Source organism: Pinus tabuliformis, chromosome 5_1, assembly GCF_031772625.1.
Source record: "Pinus tabuliformis cultivar Carrire ecotype Pingquan chromosome 5_1, CPIR1, whole genome shotgun sequence".
NCBI lineage: Eukaryota > Viridiplantae > Streptophyta > Pinopsida > Pinales > Pinaceae > Pinus > Pinus tabuliformis.
Genome location: NC_142305.1, coordinates 29,537,696 through 29,561,313, shown reverse-complemented (window position 1 = coordinate 29,561,313; position 23,618 = coordinate 29,537,696). Strand labels below are relative to the sequence as shown.

The window sequence follows — 23,618 nt, the reverse complement described above, 5'->3', positions numbered from 1 at the left end:
TTCTCTTAAGATCTGAGGAAAATAAGGACAATTTTGATGAAAATTTTCTTTCACACAGATTATGCATGGATATTTACTTTGTGTTGCTTAACGGATGGATTTTCATTAGATGTTACATTCGAAGCAATGGTTGTTTGGTTGCCCCCTTGTTGAGCTAGCTTCTTCTTCTTCTTCTTAGCCACTTGGTTACTAGTACCAATACTTTCACCAAGTGAAGAGGAAGAGGGGGAGGGAGAAACAAACGAGGAAGAAGGCAAAGGGTCAACTTTAGGATGAGCTGGAGTTTGATTTGATTGTGGAGGAATCATGGTATTTTGAACGACAGAGGTTGAGAATAGCCATACCGGTAGATCAATTGTGATTCCTGGAAGGGACAATGTAGCCATATACGGAGCACCAATATTTCCCCAAGAAGAAAATGGGATTCCCCTCAAGAGGGTTTCCATGATTGGTGGACTCCATTATCTCAACCTAAGATCAACGAAGGAACATGGATGTTATTCTGAATTTAATAAATTTTAATGAGGCTTTGACACAACTTTGCTTTTTCAAATTTTAAGAGTCGAGAAAAAGCTAATGATGACTCTAGTCCCCTTCGATTTTTAGTGAGCCTGAAGTGATAAGTGCTCAAATGGACCTTTTCTTTTAAGGAGTCGAAAAGGAATGAAAGTGACTACTCTGGAAATCTATACAAATGGATTACCAAACCAATCGCAAAACTACAAAATACACCTTGGTGATAAATTAAATAGAAATTACCAAGGACTAATGTACAACAGTCAATCTTCCCGAATGCTGTGTTCAGTGCATTGTGATCGATAGGGTGACAGACACGACTTCCTATGGATAAAGGATATAAGCCTATTGTGGTCTCCCAATATATATGCAACGGTACGGGGAGCACAAGTTTTTGTTAGCACTTGTCGTATCAAGGAGGAGGAATCACCCAAACTTCAATGAAAATTATAGTTACTAGCTTTTACAATGCCGAAACACGTCTCTAGCCTAGACCTCTAGATGTGTTGCGTTAGGTTCCAAAGAATTGTTAAGTTCATTGAAATTTATTTAGATTTGATATTGTTTAGAAGTTTGCCTTTCAAAGTTCACCGCGTGATGTAGATGTAAAATTCCTAAATATGCAATGTAAAATGATAAACAATTGTTGTTTATTTTTAGCAACGAAAATCCTAGCTACTAAGGAAAGAAGATTACGATTCTTTCAAACAAAGAGCAAACAGCACACACTAAATGCACTTTTCCTAAATCGTTTTTTGCACATAGTCTAAATGCAAATGCAAATGCATGTATTTGTTTTTTGTTCCCTTAATGTCAGAAATGAAAAAAGGGAAAACTAAGTATAGATCTGAAATATTTTCTTCAAAGCGACATTTCGACAATTTCTTTTTCAAAATGAAAGGAAGACTTAACAACACTTTTCGATTTCAAATAGAAAATGTTTTCGACACTTCAAATAACAACAAATCAAATCAGATACATGATAAAAGTTCAATCGACTATCCAAAGAAGGAAGACTCAATGACACTTCCCTTTTTGACACAAAATGACAGATTGATTTAAGAAACTTTTCGACAAAGGATGTGTAAATGATGGAAAAATACATAAAAACATTTACTAATCCTAATCAATGGAGGCTGAACTATGTAAAGCAAGGAGGCTTCAGTAATGAGATACTGTTCATAAGCAACAAAACAATTAAACAGAGCTGAAAACAAAGACAAAAAATCCAAATTTCAAGGAGAGAGATAGGATTACTCAGTCATCACACCTGTGCTTCACAGAAATAGGGATGCATCTCACTTGCTACACTCAGGAAGTGCGATGCATACTGGCTTCTAGAGATAGACAGTGCGATGGGCCAGGGAGCACAACTGAGATGGGTTTTGGCTCAAATTTGTAGCTAATTTCAGTGAGTTAAGCTGAGCTATTATGGAGAGTAAAGAACAAAGTACAGGGGTATGATCTTGAGAGGTTATTGAGCTACCAAAAGGGCATTTAGAATGCTTGTAAGTCAGATTTTCAAATCATAAACTAAACCAGAGATGGACTGAAGCAGCGTTCATCTAATTTGCAATTGTAGAGCAAGAGTAGTTCGAACGCTATCTAGCTAACTTCAGGCTCTGTCTATAGTTTATAAAACAAACAATCAACAACAAACAAACAAACTATTCGTTTCCCAGTGGAGTCGCCATTTTGTTTCTGAGAAAACTAGTGTCTTTTTGATCTGCTAATCCCACTAGGATTGGTAGTTATCCTAGAAACAAACAATCAAAGTAATTTGTGATTTCCTCTATGTATGATAGATAAGAAAGAAGCAAAGGGACCAACTTGGATCTTCCGCTTGACTCCTTGCTTGATTTCTCTCCCCCTTGATAGAGCTTGCAACTCCTCTCCTAATTGTCCCACTTAGAGAATATCTATAGAAACAAAGTAACAAAACACCACCAAAGCATCTCAATCTATTATATCATAAAAAATGCAGAATCAGAAATTCATTGAGCATACAATAACATTCACAAATACACGATTGCATGGAGGAAAACTTAAATAACTTTATTAAAACAAAAGGGAGAATTACAACCCAACTGTCTGATCCAGAATCATCCTCCCAGCATCAAAGCCCTCTTCACCTCATGAAAAGCAAAATCACCCAACAATACAATTCTCTTTCTCAAAGACAAACTATCAGCACTTCCTTACAAATTACAAAATTCCAACCTTTAGATCTCTCAGATGAGGGATCCATTTGTAGATGTCTGGAAGGGTGTGAGTCATATCTGGGTTTCTTATTAGTGTTATTCCACTTGTTGTTCTTGGTTCCACTTGGAGATTTCTTGGATCTCTTGCTCATCCCTAGGCGAATTCAGAGAGGCAAGTTTCATAGGAGAAGTTTTTGGAAGATTCCATGAGCATCCACTTAGCATACTGTCTCGGACATTTGTCCATCCTTGCTCATCGCACCCCATAGAAGGCCTCTTCAATATGCATCACACCTGGCTAGTGTAGAAGCCAATATGGATCTCACCCTGACAGTGGAGCAGTCAGTATGGTCCAGCTTTTGCCGGTTCTGAGTGGTTTTTCAGGTGGAACTTTCAGGGAATGATGTAATTAGTTGACCATGATCCTTTAGGGTATGAAACAACACTATTAGGGGTTAAATAGCCCTTGGTTTATTGACATATAAGATTTGCGTTGCAGTGCCCAAATATGCCTATAACACTAGGGACAAACATTTCCATTTTTGTGCCAGTGACCTCGGGATTTAAGCCACTTTTTTAGGCCCATAGCCCAGGCCACTGCCCAGAATGGAGTGATAGTTTAGAATCAGTGAAAATTCAAGGGAAAAGCGATTCAAAAGTAATAAACTAAACAATACCGTAACCATACCCCTACTAGCCATGACAAGCATTTCGTCAAACACGTCATCAACATGTAACCTACAGGTGTAAACAACAAAATTAAGTGTAGGGGTGTCATAGTTATCTGAGAATCATTATGGACCATTGTTTCCTCAACTCAATTGCTGCATTATCCTCTATTAGGTCGTACACACATTATCTGTTCATATACAAGTAAAAACATGCCGAGAGCCAAACATAGTTGTTGTCATAAAATATACATATAACCAACATAATAGGAATAGAAATATCATAAACATATTAGCCTTCAAAATCCACCTATACATCAATACATTTACACATGAAAATCAAGGTAATTAATTTATCAATAATGAATGTAATAAACCAACCGAAGATGGGACTACCATGTTCCACTCGAACATAGATTGGTTGACCCAAGTCTCTCTCTCTTAAGCCAATCACCCTCATGCCATATTCCAAGCATGAATGTGGGACTCATATAAAACATCAAAAACACCAATCAACATGGATTCCACCGAAGTTCTCATCTACACCATGAGGAATTTGAGTGCCTCCTAGTCTCTCAGGCTTTACCATGCATCCAAAGTCCGATCTAGGGATCATTAGGACCTACATCGAGACATACTCTCCAAGCTTTATCATGCATCCATCCCAAGATAACTAGGCCTAACGAAGAGAAAATCTACCTCTTTTCTTTATTGTATATCCCGCCATTCACTGGCAAGGATTCCTAGGCCCACCGAGGCACACAATTTGGCTTTACTGCAACCCATAGTCTGGTTCAGGGGTTACTAGGCCAGTGGCTTTGTGATCCTCAGTCTGGTTTGGGGACCAATTAGACCATGTGTTTGTCAATTTGGAGATCCACACCACTCAGCTTCGAATCTAATCCTGCCATCCCACATAAATTGTATGAGAGAACCCATCTCATCAAAGCTATCAGGAAATGGCAAGGCTAGGTTGAAAATAACGTCACACCTAGAAAAACCCATGCCATGGTAGAAAATAAACACATGCAATCCCATGCATGCCAAATCTAGTAAGGAAAATACACATGCAAGTTGATACAGCAATGAAGCCTATTGTGATTGCTTGATCCTGCCTTTCCCTACTTGAACTTTGCTTCCTCTTGCCTTCTTTTCCTTTCTTGCTCCAATGCAAAAGTGCTCCAAGAAAACTCTAAGTGTCCAAGAGTATGAGAGAGAGAGAGAATAATGAGAGAGCTCCGAAGCTCAACTAACAAAAGGTTACCAACTGATCCTCAAAAGAAATTTTATAAATGAGGCCTCTAATTTTTTCATTTTCCATTATTTTCCTTCAATTTCCTCCTTGCATGAAACTTGTGACCTTTCACCTTATTTTTCTCCTAATTTGCATTATCTCATAAATAATTGTGCCAAAAATGTCATTTTTCCTTTCCAAAGACTTAGTGATTACCTTTGCTAATTTCCTTAGCCATAAACAACCAAATGAACACACCCTAGGATGTATTGCTGAACATTTAGCTTGGAATGAGTGTCCCATCAACCATGGTTATTCTTTTTAACTTTTATTACATGGAATTTTCACCAGGGTTGTTACACCTTTTTATTATTTTAGAACCTGAATGAAGTTATGAACCTTCTTTCTCATTATTATAGATCTTAAATGTCATACGATTGGGAAGGATTATAATTTTCATTGGAAACAAAAATTGTCAAGTCATAGGACACTCTAAACCCATCCTATCCACCATTTCATGCAGTTTAACAAGAAATGCTCTTTGTGCTATATTTGAAATAAGTTTTAACAAGAGTAACATACTTCACTGGCATACTTCTATAAAAATTGAAAGTGTAACAAATAAAAGAATGGATCAATAGTCTTAGAATGAAACTTGATGACTGAGTAAAATCCAACTTATACTCTTATTAGACCGACTAGAAGAATTCTTGGAGCAACTTTACAATTTCTTTGGCGTTACGTAACAAAATTTTATCCATAGATCTCGTTTGAAGTTGAAAGTAAAGTATTATGTCATTATCAATGATTACTTAAACTGGTTACATTATGTACATTTGATAAAGCAAATGTTGCTTAGTGATACACAAAACATTAGGCAATTGTTGTTGGTGAAGCGGAATCCACTACCATGGAATTAATTTTTGTTTTAAGTACAAATAAAGATTTTTATGTACAAAATAAAATAATTTTACCTATTTAATTTATGATTAATAAATAGTAATATGCAAAAATATAATAATTTAATCAATTCTTGCAAAATCAACCTCCAGCTCCATTCATGGGCTCCCTCCCGTCAGATCTATAGATGCTTAGCTCATAAAAATTGGTTCTAAGTCGTTATATCATTGAACTTATATGTTATCAAATAGACGATATTTACGACTTCTAGGCACTGCTAGAGACAATTTTTTTCGAGACTATTATGTGTTGCTTCGATTGCATCTTCAAGTAACATTTAGTTCCTAAATATCCTTTAAAATATTACATCATAAGAAGTTCTGTGTGGGAAGTGCAAAAGGTGCAAAAGTTCAGATGTTTCTTCCACATGTTCCTCCTTCCACACACATCTCCACATCCACTCCTTCGTACATAGTCCTCCTCCATATACTTCCATACACTTCTCTATGGTGATTTTAAATGTGAATTCCTAGACTACATCAGACCCCTTCATTAGATATTGATGCGGAACCAAGTTTTAAATTAAGCCAACAAAGGGTTTCGTTGTGGGGACCCTCATGATGTGTATGGCATTTTAGCATTATGACTATCACCTTGATGAAATATTATGTGGAGGATTGGTAGTTCAAATAGAATGACCTACTCGTAAAGTAACATGCCACTACTAGTGTTGGTAGATTTATTGTTACTAGCTCGATATCTTCATCTATAGTTTTGGTGATATCACCTCATCAAACCAACTACTAGAAGGGATGTTGCTAGCTTGGATTTTTCTTTCTTTGTTTCCATCTCATTTCCTAGTTACTGGTGGTTCTTAAAAAATAAATGTTGGTGGTTTTGTTGTGGGTAAAGCTAAGTCAAATCGATCTACTAGATAGGTGTTACGCTTGATTGAATGGCTGGTGTATGATATGGTTCTTGTTATCGGGTGTGATATCACACTTGTTTTGATGGTCTATTCATGGATATGTAATATATTTTACATTTGTCTATGTATTCGTCCTAATAGGATATTGAGGTTAGTGTAATTTCCAATCATATCTTCATTTATTGCACTCTTCTCATGGCTTCCTCCAAAGTCTTGATCCAACCAACTTTTATCAAGAATTTCACATTGGTTGGCATGCCGTTTTTATTACATCTAATAAGTCATGTTCCAACATAAGCAATGGTTCCAAGAAAGCGGTGTTCCAGCATTAGTACGTGTTCCTAGAATAGGTGTTCTGAGATTAGCTAGTGTTCCTAGTCGTTGTATTATTGTGGAGCTTGGATGGTGATGAGCACTAGTATTGCAACAGGGATGTTGCAACTCCTGGGGCTACCGACTTTACTTCATCAACCTGGGGTTCGTACAAACTTGGAGGTGACAATGCTATACACACAAATAGATGTAACTGGTCTACTCTTTATCACTACTAAGCTGGGGCGATAGACCACTAGGGTGTCTCAAACCAGCCTTCTATTAACTAGAAGAAGTCTGATTACCAAATTGGAGAAGGGAAAATTACCCTAATTGGAAGAAAAGAAATGATGTCTATTGCATGAAGGAAAGAGTGAAAGAAATGCTTGCAAAATAACATGAAATCCTCTATCTACTTGCTAACCTACTTTGCTTGCAAAAGAACCCTCCTCTAACACCTATGAGGTTTTAACTATTCTAAGCATGAAATCTGATCTAGAAGGTACTATATTTTGTGTGCATGGATAAATATAAAAGAACTTTTTTCCTTTTATGTTTTTTCTTGAAACATGAAAATGCTAATCTTCCTTGGTTCTTTGGCAGGGGAGACAGGTATCAAGGAAAATGGGTAAAATGGTTCAGATGGCTTGGAGGGAAATTAGGGACCTAATCTTGGCTTTTAGTGATGACTTTTCTCAATTTGGGCTCAAAACAGGCTACTACAAGTTTTCCTACAAGATGTCTACAGGAAGTACTAGTTCACCTATAAGATCCCCTGTTTTACTACAGAAATGGGTCGAAAGCTTAGGGAGTGGTCTAGAAAGTGGGATGGAGCTTGGAAATGGTGGATAAGGAGGGAATAAGGCATGGGAGTGGTAGGCAATTACTTAGAACTCAAACCAAATCTTTGAGATGGTTGGATTTGCTCAACGGAGATGGCAAGTTTCCCTCATAAGACAAGAATTTGAATTGAGACTAATCCGAATCGGATCCATAAACGACTGTCATAGAACCATGACTATATCGGGACGAAATAAATCCTTGAAGAATCAAAAACAACAATCGAAAACACACTGAACCAGTGGCCATGGCAGCTGGTGGGGAACGACGAGGACCTCGGTCAAAGTGCACTGATTGAGGCCCATGGAGACCGCGTAGGAGGTTGACGTAGCCCCTGGGAGCCCCGGATTGGGAAAAGGAGATGGTTTTTGATGCACGATTAGCGCTTGGTGCTAATTGCGCATCGCTGGGTGAACAGGGCTGAAATGGTAGAGCCTTAAGCACTCGGTCACATTGGGAGCTAGAGGACCATGGATGGAGAAACGAAAAGCGCCATCGTATGAAGGTGGGGCCCACAACCTAGAAACCGGCGGTTTGATTGGGGCACCCTTGAACGGTAAGCAGTTTTGGAGAAAACGGAGCAATCACACTCAGCGATCGACGCGTGGCAGCAAAGGTGAGAGAAAAACCGTTGTGATCACACGTTATCGGTTGAGCAAGTCAACCGGGCTTGGTGTGCGTATGACGATGGATCTGGAGGAGCCCAAATTGGACGGCTGAGATTGTGTCCGATAGACAGAGTGGAATTGACAGGGAATTAAGTCGCGATTTAAGTGGATTTGGGATCTGTTGACCGCCACAGTGGAGAAAGAAACGAATCAACAAACAGGTTGGCACCATTCCGATGGAGACACGTGGCTACTTCCCGAGCGTTCATGCTAATGCCGAACAGGGAACTCCCAGCACATAGGAAGAAGGAGAATCGACGCAGGAAGGAGAGGAACCGAACAGGCATGGAGGTTGAATGGCTAAAGCCATGAACAGAGATAGCCGAAGGGGATTAAGAGAGATAGTGAACAGTGAACCTTGAGAGGAGGACTGAGCACAGAGTGCAGTAAAGCCAAGTAGAGGAGGCAGAGGGCTGAGCTGACCACAGGCAACATCGAGCACCAGAGAGCTTGAAGAATCAAGCCTTCCCATAGAGGAATCTGTCTGGATTGAGCATCACAGTTGGCTCTTTCCACTATAGACCGAGGGTCACAGAGCTAGTAGGAAGAACAAGAGTCTGTGTACTCCAAGTGGCTTGGGGAATCCAAGAACCACCTTGCCAAGCAAAATCTGCTTCAGGAGAACTCATATTGAGTCCCTGCATTGTAATTTCTCTGCTGAAGGACACAATAAAAAAAGGCCACCACTAAAGCTGGACCAAAGATGTAGCCCTAGAGAATAGGGTGAACTCATTATTAAAAACTGTTTGTGTCTTTGTGTTGCTTACTGTATTTCTCTGTTGTCTTTCCATTTTTTTCTGTGTATTGGCAATCTGATTGATCCATTGTTTCAATAACACAGAACACACACACTGGCACATGGGTCTGTAATACATTTTGTTTAATAAATCTTCAACTGAGGTCACTCATAGGGTGTTTATCAGATCAATTGGTATCAGAGCTCTAGGCTGTAAGGTTAGACAAGCTTGTGTTGGTTTAACTGTGAATGATCACTAGATCAAAGCTCAAATTAGGAGAAGGAGAGTTGGTGGAAATTAATCCTGAAATTGGGAGAGTCTATTCTCAGAAGACAATGTCCAAAGAAGGTTCTATAGGGCCAGACTCTCAATTCATAGAAGGTTTTCTAGCTATAAAGTCCATGGTAGAAGAAATGTATAGGGACTTTAGAAAGCATAAGGGTGAAGATTCATCAGGCTCTAAGCAAGATAAATAAGAAGATGAATCTCATTCCCATGACCACTCCAAAGGAAAGGGGAAAGAAGAAAGCTTCCCTACACCTCCTAGTAGCCCTGTGCATAATAAGAAAGCATCTTTGATTAAGTTAGATGTCAAATTTGATTTGCCTATATATGATGGAGAGCTAAATGCTGAAAAGTTGGATAATTGGATTAGACAAATTAACGTGTATTGCAGAGTAAAAAATATAGACTCAGACAAGAGCAAGATTCAGCTGGCAAGCCTTCGCCTAGGGGGCACTACCTTGGTATGGTGGGAAGGCAGAACCCAAGCTGATATGAGGAAGCATGGTAAGACCATCTCTGTCTGGAGTGAATTTGTTACTGCAATCAAAAAGCAGTTCTATCCATTGGCCTACATGCAACAAGCCATGATGAGTTGGAAAACTCTTCGGCAGTTGAAAGGGCAAAGTGTACAAGGGTATACTCAAGAGTTCCGAAAGAGAGCATTGATGTTGGCTATTTCATTAGACAAACCAGAAACTCTTTTGAAGTACATTGGTGGTCTACACAGCTACATGAGGCATACCATCCTCATGTTTAATCCCACTAGTATAGATGAGGTATCTGTAAGAGCTACTCATCTAGAAGCTAGAGGAAAGCATGGAAATCCAAACGTTGGGGGACCATCCCAACCCACTGTAAGAAAGAGCAAGGAGAAAATAAAGCAGAAGTGGAAAGCAAGGAAGGCTAAAACTGCACAGAAAGGCAAAGCTTCATGCACTCACTGTAAAAAGGAGGGGCATGATGATGAGCACTGTTGGATTCTGCATCTAGAGCTGAGACCTAAGAAGTCTGAGGGCAAGAAGAAGAAGACTGTTGTAGCTATTCAGAAAGATTTGGGGTCAGACTCGGGAGATGAAATAATCATTGTAGCCACAGGTATAAAAGGTAAGAATTCTGAAGCATCTACTAGTAATTCTGTTCAATCTGTTATTGATGAAGAACATGAGAGAAAAAGGCATGAGCTTTTCCTTATTCGAGTTGTTTCCAAAAATCAGAAGATTGATACTTTGTTTGATAGTGGCTCACAAGTAAATTTGATTTCTGAAGCAATTGTAAAGAAATTGGGATTAGCAACTACACCTCATAAGAAGCCATACCCATTAGTATGGTTGAATGATAAAGCACAACTACAAGTGACTAGACAGTGCAAACTCAATTTTTCTTTTGGGTTAGCATTTGTAGATGAGGTTGAGTTAGATATAATTCTTTTGGATATATGTGGAATTGTTTTAGGAAGTCCTTACTTGTACGATAGAAAGGCTATTTTCTATAGAGCCGAGAACAAGTATCTACTTGTTAAAGAAGGAATCAAATACTTTGTAAGAGCTCATAATCTCAAGAATAATTATACTCTCATAAACTCAGGACAGATGAAAAGAATGATAAATTCATGCAAACCGTTCTTACTAATGGTTGTAAAGGAAAAGAAAACTAATAAAACCAATGTATTTGAGGGTTGTAATTCTGATCAGCAAGCTGATATAGAAAAGATTGTTTTAGAGTATGATGTCTTGTTTCAAGAACCTCAAGGTCTGCCGCCCAAAAGGGGAATAGTACATGATATTGTTTTGCAGCAAGATGTTCCTTTTCCTAACATTGGGATGTACAGGTTATCTGCTTTAGAGAATGAGGAAATCAAGAAGCAGGTGCAGGAGTTGCTCAAGAAAGGGTTCATCAGGCCTAGCACATCACCATGTGGGTCACCAATCGTTTTGGTGAGAAAGAAAGATGGCTCATGGAGAATGTGCATTGATTATCGAGCACTGAATAAAATAACGATAAAAAATCGTTATCCCTTTCCTCGCATAGATGATCTTTTAGATCAATTGAAGGAAGTTGTTTATTTCACCAAGCTGGATTTTCACAGTGGATACCATCAAGTCAGAGTTGCAGAGCAAGATGCATGGAAGACTGCTTTCAAAACAAAGCAGGGATTGTATGAATGGCTAGTTATGCCTTTTGGCTTGACCAATGCCCCGCTACTTTCATGAGATTAATGAATGATGTACTCAGACCTTTTCTTGATGATTTTGTTATTGTGTATCTGGATGATATTCTGATTTTTATTAAAACGTGGGAAGAACATTTAAAGCATGTTAAGCAGACATTAGATGTTTTGAAAAGAGAAAAAATTTATGTTAAACTCTCCAAATGTGAATTTGGGAAAACCTCTCTAAATTATTTGGGTCATATAGTAGGGGAGGTGAATTGAAAATAGATCCCTCTAAAGTAGCAGTCATTGTAAACTGGCCTAAACCCAAGTCTACTACAGAAGTGAGAAGCTTCTTAGGAGCAGCACAGCATTGGAGGAAGTTCATTTCAAATTTTTCCTCAATTGCAGCTCCCTTACATGCTTTGACAGGATTGAACAAGGTGTTTCAGTGGGGAGGCAAACAACAGAAAGCCCTCGACACTTTGAAAGAAAAAATTAGTACAGCCCCTGTATTAGCACTACCAGATCTACAAAGACCATTTGAGATCCAAACTGATTCCAGTGACTATGCCATGGGAGCAGTGTTGACATAGCATGGTAAACCCATATGTTATCATTCTTGTTGGGTGTGGAGCCTGATTATCTTCTATATTCAAAGGTATCGCCACATTGGACCCTAGTTCGAAATGGAGCCGCCCCTAAAATATTCGCTGCAGGGGGGGTCCAGGGGGGGGCGGCTGCGACCTTTGGGAGCCCCCCCTGGCGGGGGGTTTCGGGGGCAGCGCCCCGAAGCTAAAAACAACTGTAAAATTGCCTTGTAAAAGTATAGTAATTTCTAGTCAATCTGGGCCGTTCATTAGGCGGATGATCTGATGGTAGAACTTATGTTTAGTTTAGGGTTTTTTGCCCTAGAAGGCAACCCCTCTCTTTGTATGAGGGCATTGTATTTGAGGATGTGTAATAGATGTGTATTCTGTGAGCGAGAAAGAGAGAGGTGAGACTGTGAGAGAAAACAGGGGATATTACAGCGGATTTGCTGTAGGTTGTGTCTCTTCATTTTGCTGGATAATAGAAAGGAAGGATTGGTTGTTTGAGGTGGACGTAGCCCAAACTGGGTGAACCACGTATATCTGTGTCTCTCTTGTTTTGTGCGTTTTCTATGTTTATATTTCTGCAATATTTTATGTGTTCCATTGCTCCGTAATATATAATTTTCTAACAATTCCGAGACTTTTAATCCTGCAGTAGTCAACTATCCTACCTATGATAAAGAATTGTATGCATTAGTTCAGAGAGTGAAAAAGTGGAAACATTACTTAATGGGCAAATAAACAGTAATACATACTGATCATCAGCCACTTCAATATCTACACTCCCAAACTAAGTTGCAACAATCAAGACATTACATATGGATGGGTTTTCTACAATAGTTTCATTTAGTCATCAGATATAAAAAGGGCATACATAACAAGGTTGCAGACATGTTATCTACACCCATTATAAATGCATCTACCATACTTAAGCATAATTATGTGCTCCATGAAAGCTACATAGAACAGTATGCTCAGGATATGGACTTTAAAGATGTATATGCAACTTTGAGTCAAGGCAAAAGAGTAGAAGAATTAGACTATCATGTGAAGGACCAACTCTTATATCATTGTGGGAAACTCTGCATTCCACAAACTGAGAGAGAAAAGATAATTAGGGAAGCACACACTTCTTTGATATCATGTCACTTTGGGGTAAGTAAAACAGTTGCACAGCTACAAAGGTTCTGCTATTGGCCAAGAATGAGTGAGAGAGTTTCTAGATATGTAAAGGGGTGTGCTATGTGTGCTAAAAGCAAGCCCATCAACAGAAAACTAGGCTTGTACACTCCATTGCCAGTTCTTTCTCACCCTTGGGAAAGCATTTCCATGGATTTTGTTGCAGGACTACCTAAATCTAGGAAAGGTCATGATTATCTATATGTTGTTGTGGATAGGTTTAGCAAAATGTGTATTTTGATACCCTGTAGTAAACAGATTACAGCTGAACAAACTACAAAATTATTCTTTGAATATGTATGGATTCATTTTTTATTACCCACTTCTATTATATCTGATCGAGACACCCGATTTGTGGGAAAGTTTTGGTCTAGTCCGTGGGAACTAATGACACCAAATTAAAGAAAAGCACAGCTTTTCATCCACAAACAGATGGCCAGACAGAAGTAGTTAACAGGACAGTGATCCAGTTACTGAGAGGATATTGCAGCAAACACCCTAAGCTTTGGGATGAACACTTGTGCTATGTGCAGCATGCTTACAATAGAGCCAAACACTCTTCTATCCAGAGATCTCCTTTTGAGACCTACTTTGGTTTCATACCAAGGTCTCCCTTGGATTTTGTCTTTGGTAAAGATACCATGGTTGATGGGCAAAATGATGTGGACAAAGCAACTAGGTTCATTGAACAGATCTAGGAGATCCACCAGGCAGTACAGGAACAGCTGGAAAAGAGCCAGGCCAAGTACAAGGCTGGCATGATAAGCATCGGCTGGAGCATAGTTTTCAAGTTGGAGACCAAGTTTGGCTGTACATCAGCAAGGACAGGATGCAAGGTGAAGGTAAGAAGCTAAAACCTATCAGGTATGGACCCTTTAGGATACTTGAGAATATTGGTGAAAATTCTTTTCGCCTTGATCTGCTAGCTTACATGCACATCTACTCAATCGTGAACGTAGATTTCTTGAGGTTGTTTGAACCTTCAATGATTGAGGACCCTCTAGAGCAGAGTCAATTGCCTTCTATTGATGACCTAATACCTGAATATCTTAATTAGTTGCGGGAAGATACAATACTGGACAAGAAGTTAAGGATGATGCAAAGTGGACAGGGGGAATACCTCAAAATTGGGCTTAAAGGTTCGAAGCCGAGCAGTGCGAAGTGGATTGAGATTGGACAAGTGAGACAGCAGTTTCCTCACTTAGTCGATGCTTGAAGAAAACCAACTTTTGGTGGTCCAAAAGCCTTTCAGTAGGGAGGCCGTGATCCGAATCGGATCCATAAACGACTGTCATAGAACCATGACTATATCGGGATGAAACAAATCCTTGAAGAATCCAAAACAGCAATCGAAAACACCTTGAACCAGTGGCCATGGCATCCGGCGGGGAACAACGAGGACCTCGTTCAAAGCGCACTGACCGAGGCCCATGGAGACTGCGCAGGAGGTCAATGTAGCCCCTGGGAGCCCCAGATTGGGAAAAGGAGCTAGTTTTCGATGCGCGATTCACTGGGCGAACAGGGCTGAAATGGAAGAGCCTTAAGCACTCGGTCATGTTGGGAGCTAGAGGACCGTGGGCGGAGAAACGAAAAGCACCATCGTACGAAGGTGGGACCCACAACCTGGAAACTGATGGTTTGATCGGGGCGCCCTTGAACGGTAAGCGGTTTTGGTGAAAACGAAGCGATCACACTCAGCGATCGACGCATGGCAGCGGAGGTGAGAGAAAAACTGCCATGATCACACGTTATCGGTCGAGCAAGTCAACCACGCTCGGTGTGCATATGACGTTGGATCTAGCGGAGCCCAGATCAGACGATTAAGATTGCGTCTGATAGACAGAGCGAAATTGACAGGGAATCAAGCTGCGATTTAAGGGGATTTGGGATCCGTTGACTGCCACAGTGGAGAAAGAAATGAATCGACGAACAGGCTGGCGTCGTTCTGATGGAGACACGTGGCTACTTCCCGAGCGTTCATGCTGATGCCGAACAGGGAACTCCTAGCACACAGGCGGAAGGAGAATCGACACAGGAAGGAGAGGAACCGAACAGGCATGGAGGTCGAATGGCTAAAGCCATGAACAGAGACAGCCGAAGGGGATTAAGAGAGAGAGAGTGAAGAGTCCAAGCGACCAAGAGAGACAGTGAACAGTGAACCTTGAGAGGAGGACTGAGCACAGAGAGCAGTAAAGCCAAGCAGAGGAGACAGAGGGTCGAGCTGACCACAGGCAGCATCGAGCACCAGAGAGCTTGAAGAATCAAGCCTTCCCATAGAGGAATCTGTCTGGATTGAGCATCACAGTTGGCTCTTTCCACTGTAGACCGAGGGTCACAGAGCTGGTAGGAAGAACAAGAATCTGTATACTCCAAGTAGCTTGGGGAATCCAAGAACCACCCTGCCAAGCAAAATCTGCTTCAGGAGAACTCATATTGAGTCCCTGCATTGTAATTTCTCTACTGAAAGACACAATAAAACAAGGCCACCACTGAAGCTGGACCAGAGACGTAGCCCTAGAGAATAGGGTGAACTCCTTATTAAAAACTATTTGTGTCTTTGTGTTGCTTACTGTATTTCTCTGCTGTCTTTCCATTTGTTTTCTGTGTATTGGCAATCTAATCAATCCGTTGTTTCAATAACACAGAACACACACACCAGCACATGGGTCTGTAATACCTTTTGTTTAATAAATCTTCAACTGAGGTCACTTATAGGGTGATTATCAGATCAGAGACCTTAGAGACTTTTGGCAATCATGGGTGGATATGGCTTGGATGAGGCTAATGAGATGAGGTCTCCCTATAATTTAGAAACTCCTGCAATAAAAAACATCGTTATTGGCATTCATACATAAATTCATCAAAGACAATAAGGGTTTATTCAAATGGAGGAAAAAAAACAGAGTTGTCACCATTTACTTGCTAAGTTCATGCATGGAAGTTCTTAAAACCAATATGGAAGTAAGATGTGATCAGTGGAGAACCAAAGAGATTAGAAAATACCAATTGCAACTTATCTATGAAACTGAAAGATAATGACCTAATTATCAAGAAAGCCCTAGATTAAACAAAAATCAAGAATTCTATCATTTTGGGTTGTATGAGAAGTGTTCCTCAAACCATGATCCCTGCAAGGGAAAAACGAGGTGAAAAGACACTTGTTATTAGCCTTTTCGGAATATCCTCTGATCACTACAATTCTACTATTAGAACTATCCACAAATGGAAGAAAACTAATTAAATCTACCAATACTTGCAAATCAACAACACCAAAATCAATTTAACTCTAGTATGAAGATAGCCTAAGTATACATATACAACAAGAGGAACCTCTGCTACTAGCTTTGGGCACTAACCCAAGAGCTTCAGCCCTCTGAGTCAACTCCGTGCTGGATCAAGGGAATGCTACTCATTTTCATTAAAGAAATCATAAATATGTAAGAGTGCTTGGTTACAATGCTTCAACTCGAAAATTGGTTAGCTATCTTGAACAAAAAATCTGAATCCTAATGAGGCCCTAGGCCTCTTGATTTATACAACTAAAGTTACCATGAACTTCCTTAAATTTAGGGAGGCTTGGCTCCAATCTCGAGATCAACTGGTCTTCAACTGTCACTGGCTTGCCTGCCAATGAACTTCATGACTAAGCTCCTTGCAACTCTAAGCTGATGAGATCTGATTGAGGAATCTTCGAGTGAGTGTGGAGTTAAGGAGAGAGATCATGTCTCCTAGAATCCCTCTTGCTTGTCTCCATTTGAGTTCCTGCACTTTAATTAGCCAAAATTTGCTCCAAAACCTACAATCAATGCACATTAGACCATTAGACATGACATCTCATCTTTACTCTCCTCATTAAGAAAAACATAATTAAAACATGTAAGGAATGATGAGAAAAGTTGATTTTAGTAAGTTGGAGGTGCATAAAGGTCCATATAATTTACCCATTGATGAGCCTCATCAGATGGCATATTACTTAGCGTGGGCGGGGTATTCTTTGTGTGGATGGATGATTCATACGTGAAAATACACAGCCGACAAAAGGAATAAAACCACCAAGCAATTGGATTTTATAATACAAAGTCAAAGTTGCTAGTGAGATACCTAATAAGATCTCGAAATTCACCATGCTAGGTACCCCTTGCTTCTGAAATGGTATCACTCTTTAAGCATTAGAGGGTCGAGGGTATTGTAACTGAAACTTTCTCCAATCCCCCTAAGACAAATTCGATTTTTGCGAATAAAGAATTCATTCTGGGTCGGTCGAGGAGAAGGCAATGTTCAATACCAACTAGTCATGACTGATCAATCGCATAACACACCTAGGTGAACCCGATTGATGTGAGCTCGGTAATATATATTAGCAACACCCTTATCCAGATGCCTCCATCCTGCCTGCTTTAGGTTCTAGACTAAGGATGGGCATTAAGCATAAGAACTATGAGCTTCGGAAGCAACATCGCCCCAAACTTAAATGGGCCTCATTGGTATCGAACAAGAAGAGTGAGGAACACAAACTTCCTTCCACAAGAAGTGTCTTTTTAATGTGTGTGTGGAAGAAGTGTTGTGTGGAAGAACAGGGATGTAGAGCAAGGAACACAAACTTTCTTCTACAATGTTTTGCACACATCCCCACTTCTGCACCTCCTCATGCATTCCCCCTCTGCACACTTCTTTCACACACCTCCATCCTCCATAACGCTACATATTAATCAATTAATTAATAGCTTTGACTTATTAGAGTTTAGGGCATGAAAAGATTGATTTATTTGTATAGTAAATAGACTAGGACATATGATAATAATGTGATTTAATTTAAATTTCAAATCCTAGATTGAAATAAACCAATGATCCCATAATTACCCAAAAAAAAAAGAAAAAAAGAAGAAGAAGAAAAGAACTTTACTACTTTGTAGCTATCCACCTTGTTGAATGAGCTTTCATATACACCACTCAGTAAATTGTTTAACATATAGGGAAGATTGTTTATACTTGTTATGAATCACGCGCATACATTCCTATGTACAATTTTAATTATTTGCTTATAGGATGGAAGAGAATTTTTATGGTTTTTGTGGATTGATAGTTGCTTGCACCCAAAGTCCACGACGGCCTTTTCGGTTTGTTTCATCTCTCTTTCTAAATACCTATCTTATTCCCTTTGTTTATACCTACTCTATACAAAAGTAGGTTCGGCCCAAGTATCTAATTTGGACAAACATATATATGCGATTGAGCCACCTACCGTTCTCGTTAAAAATAGTAAAATCTCAGTAGCCATGCAAAAATATAGAATACTCATAATTATGAGGAAGATTCTTCTTCGGACTCAGACAATTTCGGCCAATCAGAATTCCTTTTGTATTTAATTCTGGATGCGCTGGAATTTTCACTACAAGACAGCTCGAGAGAGTGCGCGCCTCATGTGTAACACTGGCCTTCTTCAATCTCGCTGTACGGGGCCGCCACTATGACTTCCAAGAATATCGGAGAGGTAACGCTTGTCTTACATGCATGAATTCTAACTCACGGATGTTTTCTGAGGGTCCAAGTGTTATTTAATTTGCATGTTGGATGAATTTTCACAAATTGGTACAGCTGATCTGTAAGTGAAGAATGGTAGTTTCTCGAGGTTGTTGTTCAAAAATAGAAATTTAAACACGAAAGGCTGTAATCCTCTCCTATAAAATAGCGTGTAGCAGGGGCATTCGATAATTACAAGGCAATGTTAGACGTTTGTTTTCTGGTGTTAGGTAAAGCTTGGAAGTTGAGTAGGGGTGTATAATTGAGACACGACAATGGCGGCATGTGGGGCTGGAGTGGCTCATCCTCTGCTTTATAATACAGCTGCAGACACAGTGGAAAACTCCACGTCTATTGTCACTATCTCCATGGCTACCAACTGTGAGATGGCGAAGCCTCTTTTAAATTCTTCCACTGCCTCCTCTAGAATACTGGTGATTGGAGCCACAGGTTACATTGGCCGCTTCGTTGCTCAAGCAGCTGTGACTGCCGGTCATCCAACTTATGGCCTTATACGACCTTCCACTGCTTCTGACCCCGCCAAAGCACAGCGCGTCCGAGAATTAAAGGACTCCGGCGTCCACATTCTTTATGTATATAATGATTGTCTCATTCCACTACATCAGTTTTTTCTTAATCGTTCCCGTATTATATTTTTATTGTCAATCATAGGGTACTATATCAAAAATATGTAGCTCGGTTATGTTTTAATTCATGTGGATGTCTGCAGGGATCTTTAAGTGACCACGACTCTTTAATAAATTCGATTAAGGACGTCGACATCGTGATATCCACCGTGGGCGGTTCAGAAATTACAGAGCAGCTGAAGCTTGTGGACGCAATTAAGGAAGTCGGAACAGTTAAGGTCAGTGTAGTGATCGTCTAGTGATCGTCAGTTCAGTACTGGTGAAATTGAATTATTGAATTATTTCTTTGTTTATTTAAGTAGTATTTTTAATTTTTGGAAGAAATATATATATGACATGTATATATAATATTTTAAAATATATTAAATAAATATTAATTATGTTATTATTTTAAGTTATACTTTTAATAAAGTGATATAACAATTCTGTCTGGAGTATGCTGTAAAACTGTTTATGCTTGGTTAAGAGCTCATCTTCCTCGGAGGTAAGGAAACAGGTTAACGGCCCAAGACCCAAAGGCATCTGGCAGGAGTGAAAGTCTGCTCCCTTACGGACCACCATTATTACAGGTGGTGTGGTTTTCCTTGATAACAGTGATAGTCATGGGTGTCCTCACTGTTGGTTTGACACCTGAGTTTGATAGGTTTTGCCACCTTAAGAAGGAAAAAATAAATAAATAAATAAAGTGATATAACAATTATACTAAACATGGTATTTAGCAATTTTAAATAATTTCCCTTTATTTTACTATATTTAATAATAGTTAAATTAATTTAGTTTTTAAATTTTTTAATGTATAATTATTTTAATACCATTTGTGATTTATTATTTAAAATAAAATTCAACTAATTTGTTTAGAATTTTATTATAAGAAATTATATTTTAATATTTTATCAAATATTCTTATTTTTATAATAATTTTTTCTTAGTTTTAAGAATATCATAAGCGATGCTTCATATTTTTAACTAATCTAATTTAATTGGAATTTAAATATATTTTTTATGTTTTTTTATATTTTCTTTCGAATAATATTTTGATTTGTCTAAATTATTATTAAATATATTTTACATAAAACAATCCAGATTGGTGCTTCAACTTGTCCTGACGATGAACCACACTGGTTGGTTCGAAACGCGTCGACAAAAGATTGGTTATGTGATTTTGCCGAAGATATCTAAACAAAACTCTATTTATAAATAAAATATTTTTGAATAATATTTTGATTGGTATAAATTATTATTAAATAAATTTTACATAAAACTCTATTTATAAATTATTTTTTTTTTTTTTTTTGATCTGTCCAAATTATTATCAAATAAATTTTACATAAAACTTCATCTATAAATAAAATATTTTTTAATAATTTTAAAATTATTATTATTATTATTTTAATATTATAATTTAAAAATTAAATTATTATATATATAATGACGATAATGATGGTGGTTAACTTTGGTCTATCTGACCTAAAAAAACAAGTTATTTAGTTTGATTTAAGATTTTATTCTTATGCTCAAAAAGATTGGAGAGAAGCTTCCCGAGCTCATTATAATTTTGACAACCTAAAAGGCTAGGAAGGTCAATATTTGCAACAAAGATTTTGAAAGTGAGATATAATGTGGTTGATTTTCATCCTCGATGTTCTTATTCGAACATTTCCATCCATGGTGTTTTAGGAACTGCCCAACAACCCGTTTCACTATGGAGCTCATGAGAGTTCGTTCTAATCTTGCCTCTATTAATGAGCTAGTTAAAACAAAGAGATACTTTTGATCTTCTAGGGTTAGGGTGGGGTTGATGACCTCCTTATAATATTTTAATTATCTTAATTTTCTTTCAGCTACTAAATCTTTCTCACACCACATATTTTCTTTAAATTAGAAGTAACAATATTTTTAATGTTATTAATGTTTTACAATGCAACATTCTCGTGGATTTCCCCATATTATCTTAGTGTATTTATACCAACTTCATTTTAGCCTTCTGGAATCTCCGAAATCTACATATCCACATCTTCATACCTTTTTGTCATTTGAAAAGTGATTTCCCGAAAGTCGTACATATCAAGACAGCACCAATCCACAGATTCATATATCTAAAATAACACGATACAGACAATACACAATTATATTACTCCCGCACCAACCATTCAGACCAATATCAGACCAATATTAGCCATTCTCGTTGTTGATTGGAGTACGGATACAATTTGTTATTAGAATATTGAATGTTGTTTTACTAGCCGGCCTGCAGAATCTCAAATATTTTACTTTTTCTTTCCTAAAAGTGGCTAAAAAGATAGCTCATCGGTACATTGGTGCATGCAGAGGTTTCTTCCCTCGGAATTTGGGCATGACATCGACAAAGCTGAGCCAGTGGAGCCTGGACTGACGTTTTACAAGGAAAAGAGAAAAATTAGGCGTGCTGTGGAGGCTGCCAACATCCCTTTCACTTACATCTGCTGCAACTCCATAGCCGGTTGGCCTTATTTTTATCACACTCATCCTTCTGAGATTCCTCCTCCCTCAGAACAGTTCGAAATCTATGGGGATGGAAACATCAAAGGTAAAACGCATTGATCACTCTTTTTACTCAATTTAATTTTATAAATATTGAGAAAATAGGTGCTACATAGAAATTATTTTTACTTTGATTTAGATTTTTAAAATATTTTTGAATTTAATTAACACTTTGTTGAATCAGATTCCTAAATATTCGGAAATCAATTATACTAATCACAATTCTAATCCTTTTATAATAAATAATAAATATGTTCACACAGCTTACTTCGTTACTGGGGCTGACATTGGCAAATACACCATCCAGACCGTGGATGATAATCGCACTTTAAACAAAGCTGTCCACTTCAGACCTCCCAAGAATTTTCTAACGCTCAACGAACTTGCAGCCCTATGGGAGACGAAGATTGGAAAGACTCTGCCGAGAGTCTGCATCTCTGAAGAAGATTTGCTGGCACTGGCAAAAGGTATTATTCGCATATGCTTAGTTGATAATATGGTTATCTCACCACACGAGAGTGGGTGAGATGCTTAGTTCAAAGAATAAACTTGACTTGAACTGCCTGTAGTAGGTAGAGTAACCGCACTGAATGCGACCGACCTGCTGGTAGTAGGTACGCTTGGAATGTTAGTTGAATGTTTTCTAATATTGGTAGGGTTAAGGAGTAATGTTTGTTGAATGTTTTCAATATTGGTAGGGCTAACGAGTAGGGTTGTTAGTGGATAAGTTTAATATTTTTTTGTACTTGGCCTTTGTATAGAATCATAAACTTACCTTGCGTGCTTATCGTAGGTACATGAGCGCTGAATAATTATTTCTAGTAACACGTCAGAGTGTGGTCCGTTGTGTTTGTTTTATTCTATTGTGTGTGTACAAAGAATTACTTTTTAATTATTGTGTGTTGGTGCAGCGAATTACTTTCCAGAGAGCATCGTGGCTTCTCTGACGCATGACATCTTCATCAATGGCTGCCAATACAATTTCGAAATCGACGGACCACAGGATGTGGAGGTCTGCGAACTTTATCCCGATGTTGAGTACACCACTGTAGATGAGTTCTTCAACAGCTATCTCTGAACACTATACGTTGCCCCGGTTCATCACAGTTTAAGAAAGTGGCATATAACCAGTAATAGAATGTACTCTTGAATCCACCAGACACATATTTCAGATCCTAAATCCCCAATATATGGTTATCTATTGTATGTTGTACTTTTTTTAAGTAAGAAAAAAACATTTGCTTTTAGATATCATGTAAAAACAGTACATATAACAGATATTGAATATATTTAATAACGTCCAAGTTCTTCCTTGTAATGTCACAGATATAGGACAATATTTTCAACGGTACTCATGACCATTCTATGTTATTTGCCTAATGCCCAGAGGTAGATAAAACAGAAATATTTTGTACCAAAATATGTTAATTTTGTTCACCATCTGGGTGTACCAAAACACAAAATATTTGCAGCGTTAGAGCCCATGAAAATGTTGTTGCTATCCAGGAAGTGGAAATATCTCCGCTTCCACAATGTTGCCTCCCATTTTTATTTTAATATGCATTCCGTCCAGAGCATCTTATAGTCTCATTTTGGACATGTGGTCTTATAATATGCATCTTATCTGGAGCATTCTATACTCTCATCTTGGACATGTGGTCTGCATTTTGATTATATTCCTGTTCAATATGCTGCATTGTTGAGTCTTTGAAAGATGCCCA

The 23,618-nt window shown here is 38.4% G+C and overlaps 1 protein-coding gene across 1 annotated transcript; it reads left to right on the top strand.

The window, feature by feature from the left end:
• Positions 1-19,005: 19,005 nt before the first annotated feature.
• LOC149163352 (phenylcoumaran benzylic ether reductase IRL1-like) lies at positions 19,006-23,371 on the top strand. Its single transcript, XM_089430720.1, has 5 exons — positions 19,006-19,323; positions 19,461-19,595; positions 21,706-21,943; positions 22,161-22,364; positions 22,809-23,371. The coding sequence occupies exons 1-5, from the start codon at positions 19,006-19,008 to the stop codon at positions 22,973-22,975; spliced, it is 1,062 nt and encodes a 353-aa protein (XP_089286846.1). The 3' UTR covers positions 22,976-23,371.
• Positions 23,372-23,618: the final 247 nt, after the last annotated feature.